Source organism: Trachemys scripta, chromosome 1, assembly GCF_013100865.1.
Source record: "Trachemys scripta elegans isolate TJP31775 chromosome 1, CAS_Tse_1.0, whole genome shotgun sequence".
In the NCBI taxonomy this organism is placed as follows: domain Eukaryota; kingdom Metazoa; phylum Chordata; order Testudines; family Emydidae; genus Trachemys; species Trachemys scripta.
In genome coordinates this window covers 240,411,958-240,429,684 of record NC_048298.1, presented here as the reverse complement: position 1 = coordinate 240,429,684, position 17,727 = coordinate 240,411,958, and the positions used below count along the sequence as shown (strand labels likewise).

At 42.6% G+C, this 17,727-nt stretch overlaps 1 protein-coding gene across 3 annotated transcripts in view; it reads right to left on the bottom strand.

Annotated features, from left to right (window-relative positions):
- Positions 1-6,699: 6,699 nt before the first annotated feature.
- ANKRD10 (ankyrin repeat domain 10) overlaps positions 6,700-17,727 on the bottom strand; it is a 43,878-nt gene continuing 32,850 nt past the window's right edge. For 2 of the 3 annotated variants that reach the window (XM_034758154.1, XM_034758156.1), the window contains exons 5-6: positions 11,212-11,307; positions 6,700-8,314 (exon numbers count right to left, since the gene is read on the bottom strand). In XM_034758154.1, the coding sequence (XP_034614045.1) occupies positions 7,848-8,314; positions 11,212-11,307 (563 nt within the window). In that variant the 3' untranslated portion in view covers positions 6,700-7,847. The remainder of the gene's footprint in view (positions 8,315-11,211; positions 11,308-17,727) is intronic. The other variant, XM_034758155.1, reaches the window with a different exon arrangement.

The following is a 17,727-nucleotide window of genomic DNA, read 5'->3' as shown; positions in this document are numbered from 1 at the left end:
GCTGTCTGGATCTTGGTCCCCCATTGATGAAGCCTCTGAGAAGAAAATGGCAAATCCAGTTGCCTAAACAGTGAGACCTAGCACACAGCGACCCAGAGAGGTATGGACTTCCTCACCACTCAGCAGCTCAAGATCAAAGGACTGGAGAGGTATGTGGTGGGGGATAAGTGTTCGCCGCTAGAGGCAGTCAGGGCTCTAACCTGAGGTTCTGATCACGGAAGTCTAACAGATGGAGAGACAGAAATTGAACAGTGGAGATCACGAAGCTTAGCTTGGCTTGGTGCTGAGCTACCCAGAATGGACTATGCTTTAACCTTCAGTTCTGTATGCTAACCTAAGCACTTCCTATGCTGTGTTCCAGATGAGTAATAAACTTTCCCATTCTGACAATGCTGTGTCAGTGAGGTGCATTCATCCCTGAAGAGTGTACAAGTCTCCATCAAGGGTCTGTTTCAGAATTGTAACTTGTTAAGTTTTAGACACTAGAACATATGATTATACTTTTGTTTTATTTGTAACCATTTTCTGTTTCTATTGTCTCTACTTAGTATCACTTACATCTCTGTTGTTTATTAATGAACTCATTCTTGTTTTATTATAAATCCATCTCAGCACTGTTCTGTTAAAGTGAAGTGTGCATCGTCTGCTTGGCCAACATGCTGGTGTGCAGGGCCGGTGCAAGGAAGTTTCGCACCCTAGGCGAAACTTCCACCTTGCGCCACCCCCACCCCTCCAGCTAACCACACCCCCTCCCTCACGCAGCAGCTAACCCCGCCTGGGAAGCCCGCCCCAGCTCACCTCCGCTGAGCACGCCGGCGCTGCTCTAATTCTCCTCCCTTCTCGGGCTTGCAGCACCGATTGGAGGAGACTTAGAGCGGGGGCTATGTGCTCAGCGGAGGAGGCAGAGTGGAAGTGATCTGGGGCGGGAAGCGGTTCCCCTGTGTGCCCCCCCCCCGTTACTGCGGGCAGCCCTCCCCGCGCCCCCCTGCCTCAGCTCACCTCCACTCCACCTCTTCGCCTGAGCGGGCTTTTAGGCGCCCTCAACCACTAGGCGCTCTAGACGGCTGCCTAGTTCGCCTAGTGGTTGCACTGGCCCTGCTGGTGTGTAATCTGTCTCCTTGGAGACAGTGGAGTTGGTATTTTCTGTATGTGTCCAGTGACGGGCTGAATACTGCTGAGGAACCCTCTTCAGGGGGGTTCAGGATCTAGGGACATCAAGCATTTCCTCGGGCTTCTGCCAGTCTTTTTCTTGCCTTACAGGTGTTTGTTGGACAGGCTAACAGACTGGAATGTCTGGTAACTGACACACTGTTTAGCAGCAGCAAATCTCTCTCTTGTTGAGGCAGAAGAGTAACAAGGTTAGCGAACAGGGGACTGTAAACAGGGGAGTTTGAGAGGGAGTTTGTAAGAGGGAGTCATAATATAATTGCTATGGTTAGGAAGGGCTGCATTGCCAGTGCCAATGCTGCTGCTGCTGCTGCTGTCTCCTCCACCTGCACCTGTATCCAGACAGACAACCTAACCATGCATGCCTCTACCTAGATCCTGGTGTGGATTTGCAGAGACTGTAGCCTGCATTTCCCACCCGCAGAAAGCCAGGCTGGGGGGACCATCCAGTGTGAGAGGTGCCTGCTGGTGGAATCTCTCAGGAAGCAGGTGGGAGAGCTACAGGAGGAGGTGGCTAGGCTGAGGAGCATCTGTGCCCACAAGGAATTCCTCAAGAATATTCATAAGGAGACATGCAAGGCTGAGGAAGCTATCCAGCTAGAGAGCATTGCTGTCACACCACTGGGGGAGGAGGATATGGCTCTGTCACAGGGAGGACACTGGCTGCTGGTTACTTCTGGCAGCAGGCAGTGCTCCACCCCTACTCCCACCCACCCACCATGGTGATGGAAAATCAATCTGCTGCCTTAACAATGAGCGGTGAGGAATCACCCCCAAAGGTGGAGGAGGAGAAGCCATGTACCCCAAGGCTGGGAAGATCACAGCCACCACTCCCCAGAGGAAACATAGGGTAATGGTGGTTGGTGACTCTCTTCTGAGGGTGAGAGGCACCCATCTGTTGCCCTGACATGGCATCCCGGGAGGTATGCTGCTGCCAGGGGCCCATATCTGAGATGTTACGGAGGGATCATTGAGAATCATCTGGCCCTCTGAATACTACCCCATGCTACTCATCCATGTGAGCACTAATGATACTGTGGGGTCTGACCCTCAGCAAATCAGAAGTGACTACAGGGCTCTGGGAGTATGGGTGAAGGAGTTGGGAGCACAGGTGGTGTTCTCTTCAGTCCTTCCGGTCAAGGGTAGGGGACCAGGCAGAGACAAATGCATCCTGGAGGTGAATGCCTGGCTGGTGTCGTCAGGAGGGCTTTGGCTTCCTTGACCACGGGATGCTGTTCCAGGAAGAAGGACCGCGAAGCAGAGATGGGGTTCACCTATCGAGGAAGGGGAAGAGCATATTTGGATAGACTGGCTAACCTCTGGCTTTAAACTAGGTTTGAAGGGGACAGGTGACAAAAGCCCACAGGTAAGTAAAAAACATGGAGACCTGGGAGAAGGGTTGGAATTTGAGGGGAGCAAGGGCTGTTATAGCAGGGATAAAGGAGAGACAAGACAGAATTGGGGGTGTGGGAATCAAATCAGTAGTTTAGATGTCTGTATACTAATGTGAGAAGTATGGGGAATAAGCAGGAAGAATTCAAAATGCTAGTAAATAAACTCAACTGTGACATAGTTGGCATTACAGAGACTCGGTGGGATAATATGCATGCTCCCAGCCTCTATAGTAGGGGTCAGCAACCTTTCAGAAGTGGTGTGCCGAGTCTTCATTTATTCACTCTAATTTAAGGTTTCACACGCCAGTAATACATTTTAACGTTTTTAGGTGGTCTCTTTCTATAAGTCTATAATATATAACTAAACTATTATTGTATGTAAAGTAAATAAGGTTTTTTAAATGTTTAAGAAGCTTCATTTAAAATTAAATTAAAATGCAGAGCCCCTCAGACTGGTGGCCAGGACCCGGGCAGTGTGAATGCCACTGAAAATCAGCTCACGTGCCACCTTCGGCACGTGTGCCATAGGTTGCCTACCCCTGCTCTATAGTGTTCCCTGCCCACCCATTTCCTCTGGCCCTTCAAAGCTTCAGGTTAGGCCCCTACCCTGCAAGCCCCTCTCCCTAGCTGCTTTGAATTTCCCATATAAGCCAACTCAGTAAGGCCTGGCTGGCCTGATTCCAAGCTACATCAGAGGGACATCTATACAAGCTTATGCTCCATGCTATTAATTTCTTCACCCTCATATCCCACCCCAAGATGTAATGGTGGGAGCTGTTGCCATCTATGGAGGGTGAGGAGTCTTGGTGGGTTAGCCTGTATTCCACCTGGCTGCCACAGCCTGTCAGGAATTTAATTTGGCAGTTCCTTCACAGAGACATGAACAGAGGCCTATTGTTGATGCAGTTTTTGGATTCCCCTTACAGTTGTTTTCCTTGTGGTGAGAGGAAGACCCTGGCACATGTATCTTGACAGCGTGCAGTCCCTTTTCTGCCTCTTCCAGAATGTCTTGTTGAGATTGTCTCTTCACTTTTCCCCACACTTTTTTATTTATGCATGTCCTATCTATGAGCCCACGAAGTTGCAGAACCTCCTTGTCAGCCTCCTTCTGGCTTTCAGCTAATAGGCCATATATCCAATCAAGAAAGAAGAGGTTGGATGGAGGGGTTATCTGAGACCAAGACTGTGGGGGTTGATTTTGTGCACTTGTCTGTTCAGATCTCTGGGAAGTTTCTCTAGGCAGCATCCATTAGCCCTCTGAACTCTTGAGGAGCAGTGGACATTGTCCAGGGATCTCCACTTGGTCTCCCCCTCAGAAACACTGATTGTAAACCTATGAGCCTCACTTCCATTCATGTTTTTTCATTTGTCGTCCCACAGAATCAGTTGATAACATATATTTCTTCTGGTCCTTTCCCGCTAAAGAGAGGAAGGTCCTTTTTGGTTCACTAGATAAGTCGCCTTCAGAGATCCATGTAAGTACATAGGGACAATATAGGCCTAACCCTACGCTGAGACACCTGACCATAATGCTAGGCCTGAGACCCTCACTTGCTCCAGACCTAAGCCTAGACTTTGGGTTCCTACCTGCCCCAACCCTAACGCTGGGAGTACTATCTACCCCAGCCATAACCTGAGAGACTTTTTCTGCCCCAATGCTAACCCTAGGGCGGGACGCCCTACCTGTTCCAACCCTAACCCTAGGCTTATGGGACTGTACCTGCCCAAACCATAATTTGTGAAAGTTTATCTACTCCAACCTCTAACCCTAGAACATGGTGCCCTTCCTGCCCAAACCCTAGGCTGGGGGGCAGGCCCTACCTGCCCTTCAATGTAACCCAAGCCTGAAGCACTTTTCCAGCCCAATTTTAACCCCAGCCCTCATTCTCATCTGAGACACTTTCTGGTCACACCCCAATCCTATACTGGGGTACCTCCCTGCCTGCCCCATCTCTAACACTGGACCAGGGGGACCCTACCTGCCCCATCCATAACCCAGGCCAGAAGGAACACTACTTCTAAACCTGACCTTAGGATGAGGTGCCCTATCTGCCCTTCACCTGTGGGCTGGGGGGACCCTACCTGCCCCAGCCCCAACCTTAGTGCCCAGAGACCATACCTGGCACTACCTCAGCACCAACCTACATAATTTTGCAATAAACTGATGCATGCTAGTTCCATTTTTAGGGTATATATGCTTCCCTTTCCTTACACTGATTGGGTAGGAGCAAACCCCAATCACCTCAACAATATTACACAGCTCACAAACAGACCTCTACCACCTAGTCTCACCTATTGCATATACCATTCAATATAGCTACAACCCAGTGACTTCAGCTGCAGTGCATGCAGATAATTCCCAGTGGGTATTACCATTGCCATGGGGCAGAGTCAAGGTTGGGTGCATGTTTACCTTAACAGTGTATTTCTTGGTTTTCAGTTTAAATTTTGCTAAACTCAATATTCTGAAAGGATATGAGCTGTCACTAGGAAACTAACTGCATAAACATTGATTGCCATTTGATTATATGTAGTTCAAATCTATCTGCTTTTCTGCCAAAAGCAGCATATTTATTCCACTTGCTTTTCGTTAAGCAAAGCTGCAGCCCATATTCTGCCATCTAACACAAAATTACCATTGAAGGCAATGGAGTTACAAACATGTAAGATAGCAAAATTCATCCTCTTATTCAAAGCAGCAAAGCTTATTTATACTAATAATTAAAAACAGCCAAATAGCCTTTAACTATTCATATCAGTATTCAATCTCAGACCAGGAGTATGCTCCAACTCTCTGCCTCTGTACAGTAGTGAAAACAGGGCTATGTTAATAGCCTGCACTTCTCACTTTCAATTCCAGCATATAAACTCAAAACTGCCTCATCAATCTCCTTCTTAACTCACATACTGCACTCTTGCAACCTTATTTTGCTTTGAGGACTTCAGTGGACTTTAGAAGCATACAGACGACATCTTAAGAATTTACAACAGGCAGCAATCAAGGACCTCAAGTTTCAGTTTTGAAAATTTAGTCTTGGAAGCAATAAAGTATTTGAATGAGAAGAGGGGTCTGAAGAAAATGTTTCACAGATAGGATATAGATACTACATTATTCAGTCAAATATTTCTGAAGAAAAAATGAGTGTCTGAAATCTGTTAAAGTAATAGTGAATGGAAGCTGAACATAGTACATATTTCCTTAAAAGCTTGTCTGACAGGAAATTTAAGTCTTGAGTTATACTTCACTTGGGTATATAAAACTTCATTGAAAACTATAAAATGTAGCCAAGCAACATGTGTGCAAGATTAGTTGTAACCTGAGGAGGAAAATCCAGACAGCACACTGCTATAACTACTAATGGCTTTGATTTGTCCAAACATGTCTAAACAAAAGCATATGTAAAACTCTAAAATAGCACTTGGAAAAATGTTTTAATCAAGCTTTAAGTCTGAAGTGTTAGTTTGACCAAAATTATAGAATGCTAGAGGTGCCATGCTTCAGGTGAGATTTAGGTTTCGCTGCACATCTCATTTGTCCCCAGAAGTTAAGTGCATTATTCTGGCCAACTGCTCCATTTGCTTATACTGTTATTGTAACTCAACTAATATCTAACTCACTACACTTTAATTTGCTTTGTGGGATTTTATATCAGAATGGTGATATATTAAACAATATTATAAGTTCTATTAGAAAATATTGATTTTTCAGACTTTTTCCTAATAAAATGTTTAAGGGAAAACTGAGTACTACACAATTTCAGTGTGAAACTCAGAGCTAACATTTCTGATCTTTCTTTGGAGCTCAGGACTGATATAGTCTTTACACATACTGTAGAAAACATGTACAAGTATCTTTGAAAGAGCGAAGAAATTCAGTCAAAGATAGCTTGCCAGCCTATTTACCTTCTTTTTTTTTATAATTCCACATAATGAAAATAAACGAAAATTCCACACAGGGATTAAGAAGGATTAAATAGGTAAGTGAGATTTGACTTTAAAATTATTAAACACTTGTTCATATAATCCATGAATGTATCACTTCTAAATAAAATAAATCCAGATACAATAGAGTTTTTTTTTAAATCCAATTTGTAAACATCCCTTTTAAACAACAAAAAATTGATACAGTTCAAAGGACTTACTGGCTTTCTCTTGTTTAATATATTCTCCCACCGTTCGTTTATCAAATCACAAAAGTAGTATCTTACATTATTTAATGTTTGTACAGAGCACTTGTATGAATGTTTACTTTTGTAATAAGCTTTAAATACAATGTATTTTCAGTTAACATAGCCCTAAAAGTATCTTAACTGGCTAGATATACACAGCATTAGATTTTCAAAGCAGTTGTAAAAAAAACACAAAGCAAACAAAATATATGTACAGTATATCAAAATCAGTCAAATATTTTGACCTGACGATTTCTATAACAAGTAGCAGTAATTTTAAATTGCATAAAAAGCAAAAACAGTGCCAACATGCCTCCAGGCTGTGAGCTATGGTAAAATATCAAGCACACATTTAAAGTAGAGAAGCAAAATAAAAAAGGCCAAAAATCAGAACCAACCGTGACTTGCAACCAATATGGGTTATCTGCTTTTCCACTTCTATAATGCAAAGGGCCCTAACAAAGAAGAAAATAATTCCTATGCTACATTAAAGTGAAACATTTTTCAAAAGTTTGTCGTTGCATTTTTAACATTTCATTTGTCATAGAAAGTAAAGATGAACTTTCAATTCTATTAAACGCACAAATTTGTAAATCAGAGAAACTCCTTTAAGAACACCACTTTTCAAACCTTGCATAGTGACAGCTGGCATTGATGTTGCTACCATAGCTTCAGCAGAAAATACAAAAAAGGAAAATATTTACTTCAAGAGTGATGCACAAACACACAACTTGTTTTCTGCACAAAATTCAATACAGTGTGATCATATTAATAAGAGGGAAAACATTTTTAAAAAAGGGGAAAGATAATGTTCACTAGCTTGGAAATAAAAAAAAATGAAAATAAAAAAAAAGTACAAAACCACAACATTCCATAGTAAAATGCAAAGAATAAACATTTCATTGTAACACCACCTACTTGCATCACTAAATAAGCCCCATACATGCAACAAATTAGAACTATAGTAGAAGACTGTCAAATGAAAGGTTTACTTTTTATATAAACAAAGTGTAAAAATAGTAATAGTTGCATTCTTCAGATTTAATGCTAGGTGAGGATTTTTTGTCACATTTGCTAGCAATTTCAACATGAATTTGACAAACAAGAATATGTTGATTTAGGAACCATGATAAAGATACATTGTGCCTAAGACAGTATTATCGTATTTCTGTTCAACTTTAACAGAATTGGAATGCTCAACAACACTGTTAAGTTCAGGGATGCTTTCAGCAGTATCCCCAAAACCATGATAATGCCCATAGTGCAAAGTATCTCCAAGATCTTCAACCCATGAGGGCCTGTTAGACACAAAGCTACTTGGGCTTCCATTCAGATGCAGTGAACCACACATATCGGCAGAAGTATTCATGGCTTTTTCTGGTTCTTCAGTGCCATTACTGGTGTGAATTCTGTGCCTATTGGCAGAAGCGACACCAGGAGTTATTCCATTAGGTATTAATGTTAAACATTCTTCATGCCTGGCATCCATTCCATTGAACTGTGTTATGGCGGTGAAGTCCAAATGTCCATTGATGGTACATCCATTTGTCAATGCATTCAAAACGGAGCTACTGCTATTCATATCTGCATTAAGAAATACATCTGTCACCAAAAATTGAGAATCAATGGAAATACATAAAAATGTCTCCTCTGCACTCCACTTTGTTTTTCAAAACTTATGTATGGAAACTTGGGGGAAAAAAAAACAAAAAAACAAACAAAAAAAAAAAAAACCAAAACCACCACACACTTGAGTGCAAACCTAATTTTTATATTCCATGTCAACACAGGTGGTTTAAAAGTAATGTAATCTGACTTTGATCAGTAAATTTGAAAGCTAATTTCAATTTCAAAAACATAACTGCTAACTAAATTAGAAATGTAAATATATATATATAGCTATGCTAATCTTTCTAAGACAGTTGAATTTTAGAAAAATAAGAAATTAAGTGACAAGCGTAGAGTAACAAAGCAGACAAAATTCCAAATAGTATTTTGAGAAAGAGGACAAAGGCTTTTGAAGTTAAGATACCTTTTTACACAAATTTAAAATCCACCTGGAATTAAAGAATCTCTGTGTAAGAACTGAAATTTGAGTGGACTACAGTTTTTAGCAGTGGTGATTAATCTAAAGTTTCTTGCCTCCTCTTTAGTGACAGATCTCAGGTAACAGTACACATCGAAGCAGGCAATATGAACAAGCTTATGTCAATGGGGAAGCTAATGTAAAATGTTTCCTAAGGTTGTATATCGAACAATTAATTTCAGTATAACTGGTAGTTTACTTGAGAATATATTAAGCAGGAAAAATATGTTTTTTCTTAATGATAGATTTGTAACATCTGTACAATGCACATGCAAAATGCCATACAACAGCAAAATGCACAGAAATACTAAAAACATGCATGCAAAAAAACAGACTGCTTTAAGCAATTTCTCGTTTGAATTTTAGTAATTAGTACACTAATGACCTTTTTGGTAAAACTAAATTTCAGTCAAGTTTCAAATATAGGTTTTTGCAGTTGTACTCAAAGTACTAGCACAAAAAATAGATTACTAGGTGTGTCCTAAAATTACCTATTGGGGTGTATCTGCATGTGTGTGTCTCTAATGATAAGCAGGGCAAACCTAGAAACTTGAGCTCTGTATTTTGATATCTGAGCATTTTACATTTTCTGTCTCTCTCTGAACATATACACATACATTTATGTACATATTAACGCAGAAATCTTTGTGTAGAAAAGTATCATTTGTTTTATTTCTAGCTCAGGACAGTTAAGTATTCTTACTAAATTGCCAGATTTTAAAACATGGGGTCCTTGTTTGAAGGAAAGGTAATGAGTACCACGGTTTTACACCGAAGAAGTGGAAAGTTGTGGTTCTCCACGTAAATATAAACTGATATACATAATATGACATTGGTATTTCACATATAGTAATGCACAATGCCAAGAAAGTGAATGAATTGAGAGTTATCTGTGACACTAAAGTGCAGCAACTGAAGTTTCCTGCTTTATCCCTAAACTGCTTAAAATAATCACATTAACTAAACTTACTAGCCACAGAATCCTGTTGGAGGTCAAGTTAAAAGGAAAAAAAAAAAAAAAAGTCAACACATTATGCCTACTAATATTGTGACGAAGACGCACATAATAAACACATTATCAAAATTTTAAACTGGAAAAAGTGCAGAGTTCTGTTTTAAAATTGATAATTTAGGCTACCTTGCCAAGTGGATGACGTTAACAATGGCATTTCTGTTAGTGAATATTCAAAAGCAAATAGTGAATAGTTCTAGTGATAATTATAGCATTTTTATATTTGTTGAAAATAAGGATCCATAACAATACACAATATTTATGAAAGAGAAAGTCAACTACTTTTCAATAAATATAAACATTTGGCAACTATCACTGGAGCTTTTCATCTACTTTTGGTGAATCCGACCAATGGTATCAAGCAGAAACATTTTATCATAGTATGACTTACAACATGAATATTCATTTCAAAATTTAATAATACACTAAAATAGTAACTCCTCCCTTTACCTACCAAGTGGATGGACAAGCTGACCCAAGACAATTTTTCTTAAGACAGCGTAACTCTATATACACTCTCAGGTTATTAAAAAGCATCTTGATCAAGCGGCCCCTGAAAAAATTAAAGTACTAATATGCACTACTACTAACAATGTGGCTGTTTTCATGAAGACTGATACAAAATCCAAAACAGTTTCCAAGATTGTTCCAAATGGCAACTCATTGAAAGTTCCATGGCATCAATAGTCTTTTATCCACATAAAACAAAAGCAATAGCTGTTCACTACATGATTTCTACAGTCATATTGCTGTGTTTGAACAAATATTGAACAAACAGTCGCTAAGTTTGGACTATTATTTTTAGCATATGTTGAGCTAGTTTGAAACTAGCTAAGAGGCACCATACATTGTTTCAAGAACTATATAAACCATTAGGATATACTTTTCCTTGTACAATATTGGCAATTAAGTCTAGTTGGTACCAATTAACCCAATCATTTAAAATACCTCTGAATTTTCCTTTAAGCTGCAAACATAGTAACTAAAAACAAGGCACATGAAATGTAAGCCTTTAATTAAAGTGAAACAGCCATAGTGAACTTCTGTTTAGATTAGATCTATCGATAAGGTCTCCCTTATACCCTTGCAGTTTGTTCTATGAAACAGCTAATCTTCAATATCTACTTAAAAACCCAAATATAATAGCTGTTACAGTAATACAATAGTTTTCAAGACTCTGGACAACAGTGTGCAAAAAATAAGATGTTTTATATTTAAATTAGAAATAAAATGCATATTGATTCTTGCAACGACAGGGAGTTTGCATTGCAGAAACTGTGTAAATTTCAATCTCTTTTGGTCCAACAGAACCACTCTCCTGTTGTTTGGTGTCTTCAACCATTTGTATGTTGTTGTAGTTAACAGGAAACTGTCCACTCCCACCTGATACAACAGCAAGCTCTTTATCAATGTGCATATTGTCAGCATCATCCTCATTTCCTCCATTCATCATTGGTATTAAGCCATCAAAACTATGAGCTGATAGAAAAAGAAGGTTAGATTTAGTTTCCAGAGCACATTTGAAAACGCGTAGCCAAACCACTAAACTGAAGTGTAAATATTCTCATTATTAAAATGAGAAAAAACCTGCTATATGGAAAGATTAATTGTATGCGCATAAAATAAGAAATCTGAGGGGTGCATGAAGGGAACTCTGGCTTAGAAGTGACTGACTGTGGGAGAATTAAGGATTTGGCAGGTGACAGGGGTTGGCAGCCCTGGGGATCCTTTCCAGTTTATCTCTTGCTTTTAAAGCTTATGCTTCAGGCTTCAGCTGGTCACACACAGGGGTCAAGAAAGGATTCTCACCCCCAATGTATCCTGGGGGAGTGGGGGTTAGTCACCCTCCTTTGAAGCATCAAAGATGGCCACAGATGGAGATCAGATCCATATGTGGGTTTGGCAAGAAATATCCCCCCAGGTCAGATTGGCAGTGAAACTTCAGGTTTTGCTGTTTTTGCCTTCTTCTGTAGCATGGAGCACGCAGGTCACTTGCCAGGATTATCTCACTTCATCAATTCCCTGCCATTGCAGGGACCTCAGGCATTGATGTATACTCAGTTCCTCCTATTTTCTGTCAGTGGCAACATAGTAGTTTAGTCTCCTGTGTGCGGTAATACTTTAGTTGTTGGTTTTAGCGTTTGTTGCCCATCGTATACAGAAGACCAGACTAGATGATCTGGTCATTCCTTCTAGCCTTAAACTCAACTCAACACAAACTAGATGCTCCATGACATTTAAGTACATTAGATTGATTTTTCTGGTGAAGTGAAGTGAAATAGTTGACATTTCAATTACCCATCATTAGGCTTCAGTTAGCACAATGATAAGAGAGAGAGCAATTCAGACTTCTCAGAGAACATTTCTAGCTTGGGATCAGACGCTAGTATATTTGATGCAGATTCTGAATGCTATCTTTGGAACCATAAAGACTATAGACAATTAGTCTAGGACAGTGTTTTCCAAACTTGGGATGCCGCTTGTGTAGGGAAAGCCCCTGGAAGCAGCGGCCATTACGTCCCTCAGCCCGCGCTGCTTCCAGCAGCTCCCATTGGCCTGAAGCAGCGAACCACAGCCAGTGGGAGCCGCGATCGGCCGAACCTGCGGACGTGGCCGGTAAACAAACCGGCCCGGCCCGCCAGGGGCTTTTCCTACACAAGCGGTGTCCCAAGTTTGGGAAACACTGGTCTAGGACATGAAGCCTACCTGCACCAGAGAATATAGGTGGCCTTCCCTCACCAATGCTCTCCTTGTTTCTCCTCTGCCTCCAGAACACCTAAATGTAACTGGGCTCCAAAAAAATAGCAGAGGGAGAAAGAGAGCGTGACCCAGTGTGGTGCTCTAGAGGCTATACAGTCACAGAACAGGAGTTATGTAAGATAAGCAATGCCTTCTTGGCTTTGCCTCCATAGAGCTTTGCTAATTGGCCAGTGGATTAAGCACTGTGCTCCCCAAACTGCCTCTGTTCTTGCTACATTGTACAGAGAAAAGACAGCTACCTTTTCCGTAACTGGTGTTCTTTGAGATGTGTTGCTCATGTCCATTCCATATTAGGCATGTGTTCTCGCCACATGCACCAGTGCCCTCAGCAGTATCCGTAGAGGACTGGCACCCAAATGGCACAGTGTAAGAGGTGCTGCTGGCTCCCCGAACCCTCAGTTCCTTCTTGCCAGAAACTCCGACAGTGGGGAAGGAGGGCGGGTTGTGGAATGGACATGAGCATCACATCTCAAAGAACATCAGTTATGGAAAAGATAACTGTCTTTTCTTCAAGTGCTTGCTCATGTTCATTCCATATTAGGTGACTCCAAAGCAATACCTCTGAAGGTGGGTAGGAGTTCACGGACATGTAAATTGCATCACAGCTCTGTCAAACCCAGCGTAGTCTCTGACCAGCTGAGTGATGGCATAATGAGAAGTAAACGTGTGAACAGAGGACTATGTTGCAGCTCTACAGATATCCTGGATAGGGATGTGTGCCAGGAAGGCCGCTGAAGATGCCTGCGCTGTAATCGAGTGGGCGCTGACAATCAGTGGTGGCGGAATCCCAGCCAGGTTGTAACAGGTCCTTATGCACGAGGTAATCCAACTGGAAATCCTCTGCGAGGACACTGGGTGACCCTTCATCCTATCCACTGTAGTGATGAAGAGTTGAGTTGATTTTCGGAAAGGCCTGGTACATTCTAAGTAGAAACCCAAGGCCTTCCGGACGTCCAGGGAGTGAAGATGGCTCTCCTCACTGGTCTTGTGCAGTTTGGGACAGAACACCGGGAGGAAGATGTCCTGGTTCATATGGAAGGTGGAGACCACCTTTGGCAGGAAGGCAGGGTGGGGCCACAACTGAACCTTATCTTTGTAGAAGACTGTGTATGGAGGTCCTGAGGTCAGGCTTTAATTTCAGAGACCCATCTTGACGACGTCACCGCCACCAGGAACGCGACCTTCCATGACAGTGGGAAAGGGAGCAGGAACCCAGTGGCTTAAGGAGCGGGCCGGTGATCCTAGAGAGGACCAAGTTAAGATCCCACTGCAGGACAGGAGTCCATACCTGCGGTAAGTCTCTGGTTGAGGGTTTCCTGCTTTCCAGGAGGACCCGTTGGACCTCACCCTTGTAAAGGTTTCATCTGCAGACATGCAAATAGGGTGAGAAGTCTGCAGACTGTCACTGAGCCCAACTTCCTCAGAAAACTGCCTTAGTAAGTTCTGTCAACTTGCCCTGAGGTAGACAAAGCTAAATCCCTTGTGAAATTTAGGACAGACATTATGAAAGTCAAAATCTTAACTGGAATAAGGTCTGATTTTTTTCTTCACTCAGACCAAGAGAGTCTTGAAGATGGAACACTTCTTTAGGGCATAACTTAACCCATGTTAAGATGAAATTCCTATAAGCCAGTCATCTAGGTATGGATAAGTCTGTAAGCCCTGATGATGCACATTAGCTGTGATCACAGCCAAAGACTTGGTGAATACTTTAGGAGATGCCACTCTCCCAAAGGATAGTGCCATCTATTGGTAATGATCATGGTACATCACAAAGTTGTGGTACTACTTGTGCTAATCAAGTTGTGTAAGTAAGCAAGTAAACAAAGGACCCAAACCAATGCAGAACCAAAAAGGGGTTATGTTCCCCAGAAGAAACCATGTGGAATCTGATTTTCCCTTAGGCATCTGTTCAGTTTGGGGAGGTCTATAATAGTATGCAGGTCACTCTTCCTTTTATGAAAAGAATAATACTGGGAATAAAATCCCTTTCTCCTGTAAGGGTCTGACATTTTCTTTTCTCAAATTTTACTAAAGCCAAAACCTTGTCCTGTAAGTTTCTTATGAGAGGGATCCTTGAAGAGAAAAGAGAGAGAGAGAGAGCGCAAGAGCGAGTGTGTGACAGACAGAGCCTGGAACTGGAAGTCAGACCCCCGTTTGATAATTTCCCGGCTCCAACAGCCCAAGAAAATGGTTTACTATGGTCAAAGAGAAAACACACCCTAAGGACAAACGGTCTCCAAAAGGGAGGCACATTGAAGGATCTGTTTCCTTGAAGCCTGGGACAGGGTCATCTCTCTCATCTTCAAATTGCTGCTTTGCAACAATGCTGCCTGAAGCAGAAGTGAAGTTCCTTCCTCTATCTCCCCTGAAGGCATAAGGCTACTTTCTAGTTTGGATTTCTATGCAGAACTGACCCATAAATAGATGGCTGAGGCCTGAAGCAGTTGATTTAGTCACTTTCAGCTTCTCCAGGATCTCATTTGTTTTTGGATTAAGGAGGTCCATACACCCACAACAGAGATCCAAAATCTGTGTCTAAGTCTCACAGGAAATGCATAATTCCTAAATCATACATGTCTTCCTAAAGACACTATTGAAGTTAAAGGTCTCTCAGCAGTGTCTGAGACAACGGGGATCTTTGCCAGCCTGTGCCAGAATCTGGCTTTCCTAAGGAAATGGGAACTGAGCAAGGAGCAGAAGTCAGTCTTCTCAGTTCCAACCCTTCACATCACCAACCCATAAAACTTTAGCACCGGCCTTCTCTAGAACTAGTGCATTAAGGATGCACTATTATCACAGATCCACAAAGTCCAGTGCTCTAGAACAGCTCTGGAATAGTCCCTGGGAGGACCCCTTCATCTGCCAATTGACTCACACTGTGCAAATCCTTGGGCTTCCTGTTCACTAACCACATTGTCAGCCTGTGTTGAGAACACAACTCAATCTTGCTCCAACCCAATCAGGTTATACAAATCCTCCAGCACGGTGACCCCTGCACTCTTACCCCATCTGTCAAAACACTCTCCCATCAGGGTGGTGGCTTCCAAGTAAGTCACATCCTAAGTCTTTTGCACACTCTGAAACCTTTTCCTAAATGCCTCAGGAATCAATTCAAACCTGAGCAGCAAAGCTTTTTTGAATAGTTCATAGTCCCCAATATCAACTCCATCCATCTGGCTGTAAGCCTGTATGGGTTTGGGACCGAGTAAGGGGGTGAGACAGCAAAGCTAGTCCACAGGGTTAACCTGGTTCAAATCACAAGCCTTTTCAAAGGCAGTGGGGTAGGCATCTACATCCCCACCTCCTTAAACTGGGGCAGCAATTTGGTATCTAGGTTCCTTGCGGACTTGGCATCCCATGGCATCTCCTCACATATTCCTCTGTGGGTCCTCTTACTCCTCTGCTTCTTCATATCCCATTCATGCTTTCATTGCTTCTTGCAGTTTTCCAGCAACTTCGCTCTCAGCTCCAACTCCCATTGCTTCAAATCTGTTCATGGGGAGCAAGGTCATGAAGGTCCTTTGCTGGATGGGGAACTGGGTCTTGTGGACACCCTGCTGCTGCCCTGGCTGCTCTCTCTGGTGCTGTTTCTGGACTCTGTTGGGGACACATTTGGGGCTGGAACTTGCCTCTTAAACTGATCATTCTTCTCCAGCCATGCAATTAGCTGCATCTTCTTGATCTTCCCAATGCCTAATCCTCTCCATGCGCAGGTTTGCAATTTTCTTTTTAGGGAGATGGTTATACACCATTTTCTGGCTATTTCCTTTGACTACCCTTGTTTTACTGATGCTAGACACGTACTACAACATACTTCTGGTGCATTCAGCAACCAACCATCCTCTTGGTGCATTCAGAAGCCATCCTCTGCTACCACCTGTCATGGATCCACAGATCCAGTGCTCTGAAACAGTCCTGGGAGGACACCCCTCAGGGTACCAGACCTCCTTAGGATCTCACTTTTTCACTAGGGTAAGATACTTGGCTTCCCTGCGTCTTTGAACTGAACCTCAGAGCCTCCAGCACCTCTACTTCACACCATGAGCTCTCTTCAGTGAGTCCACCTGAGTTGGACACCCGAGAGAGATTTGCACACCCAAAGGGGGTAATGCACCCCCACCTTCTGCATCTGTAGTGGCTCTTGGCAGGCATTGCAAGAACAGCAGGGTTTATTAGACGTCTGGAACATAGCACAGAAAGTCCTTGGTTAGCATAAAGAAAAAAAGTTAGAGCATGCTCCACTCTGGTTACCCAGAGCCCAGCAAAGCAGTGTCCACCCCTGGCTCCCGCTCTCTCTCTCTCTCTCTCTCCAGCCTCTTTGTTCAAGTTCCCAAGCCAGTTCTATCAGGCCCCTCCTCAGTCATTTGTTGTCCAACTGGTCAAATACAGCTGGCATCCTGCAGAGGCGGTGGACCATTCATGGTCATTAGCTGCTAGGTACCAAAAGTCTTGGTGATTGGATTTGCCATTGTCTTCACAGACCCTCCACTGAACTGGGCCCCAAACCCGACAGAGCTAGGCGCTATTCACACCATTCACATGCCTGCCCAAGAGTAAACAGCCTTTTTCCAACCACCTAGTTATCCATGCAGCATATAGGGGAAAACTGAAGTGCACACAGTATTCATAAAAAATATTAGCGAAAATTCCTCACTTCATCACAACTACCTTGGCAACAATGGCAGGGCAATCAAAAGCTAGCAACCCCAATAAGGAATAATCACAGCTGGGCACAGAGGATGGTGTAGAATCTTCAGAAAGCCCTCTTTGACATCTTTAGAGGCATTTCTTGGAAATCATGCTGGATGTATCAGATGGATGCCTTAGTGCAGGAGACTAAACCAAATGGCCCAGATACAAGGAAGTTTTCTCCTTGAGGACAATTAAGATCTGGGAATGCTAACTGCACCAAGGTCTGGCTGAACCTCTTAGAGCCTCACCTTAGCACAGAGCAATTTTTGACGCCATAGAACCCAGAGAAGTGCTACCCCTAGTTTCCCACCAAAATCTCAGATACTGCAGCCTCTGAAACTTCTTGAAGAGTTCCTACAAGACTATCTTCTGCAAAGACTGACTTCTCTGTCTGAGAATCTAGGAAAATGTGGTGTGGAAGACCACCACTCATGCCAAAAAGAT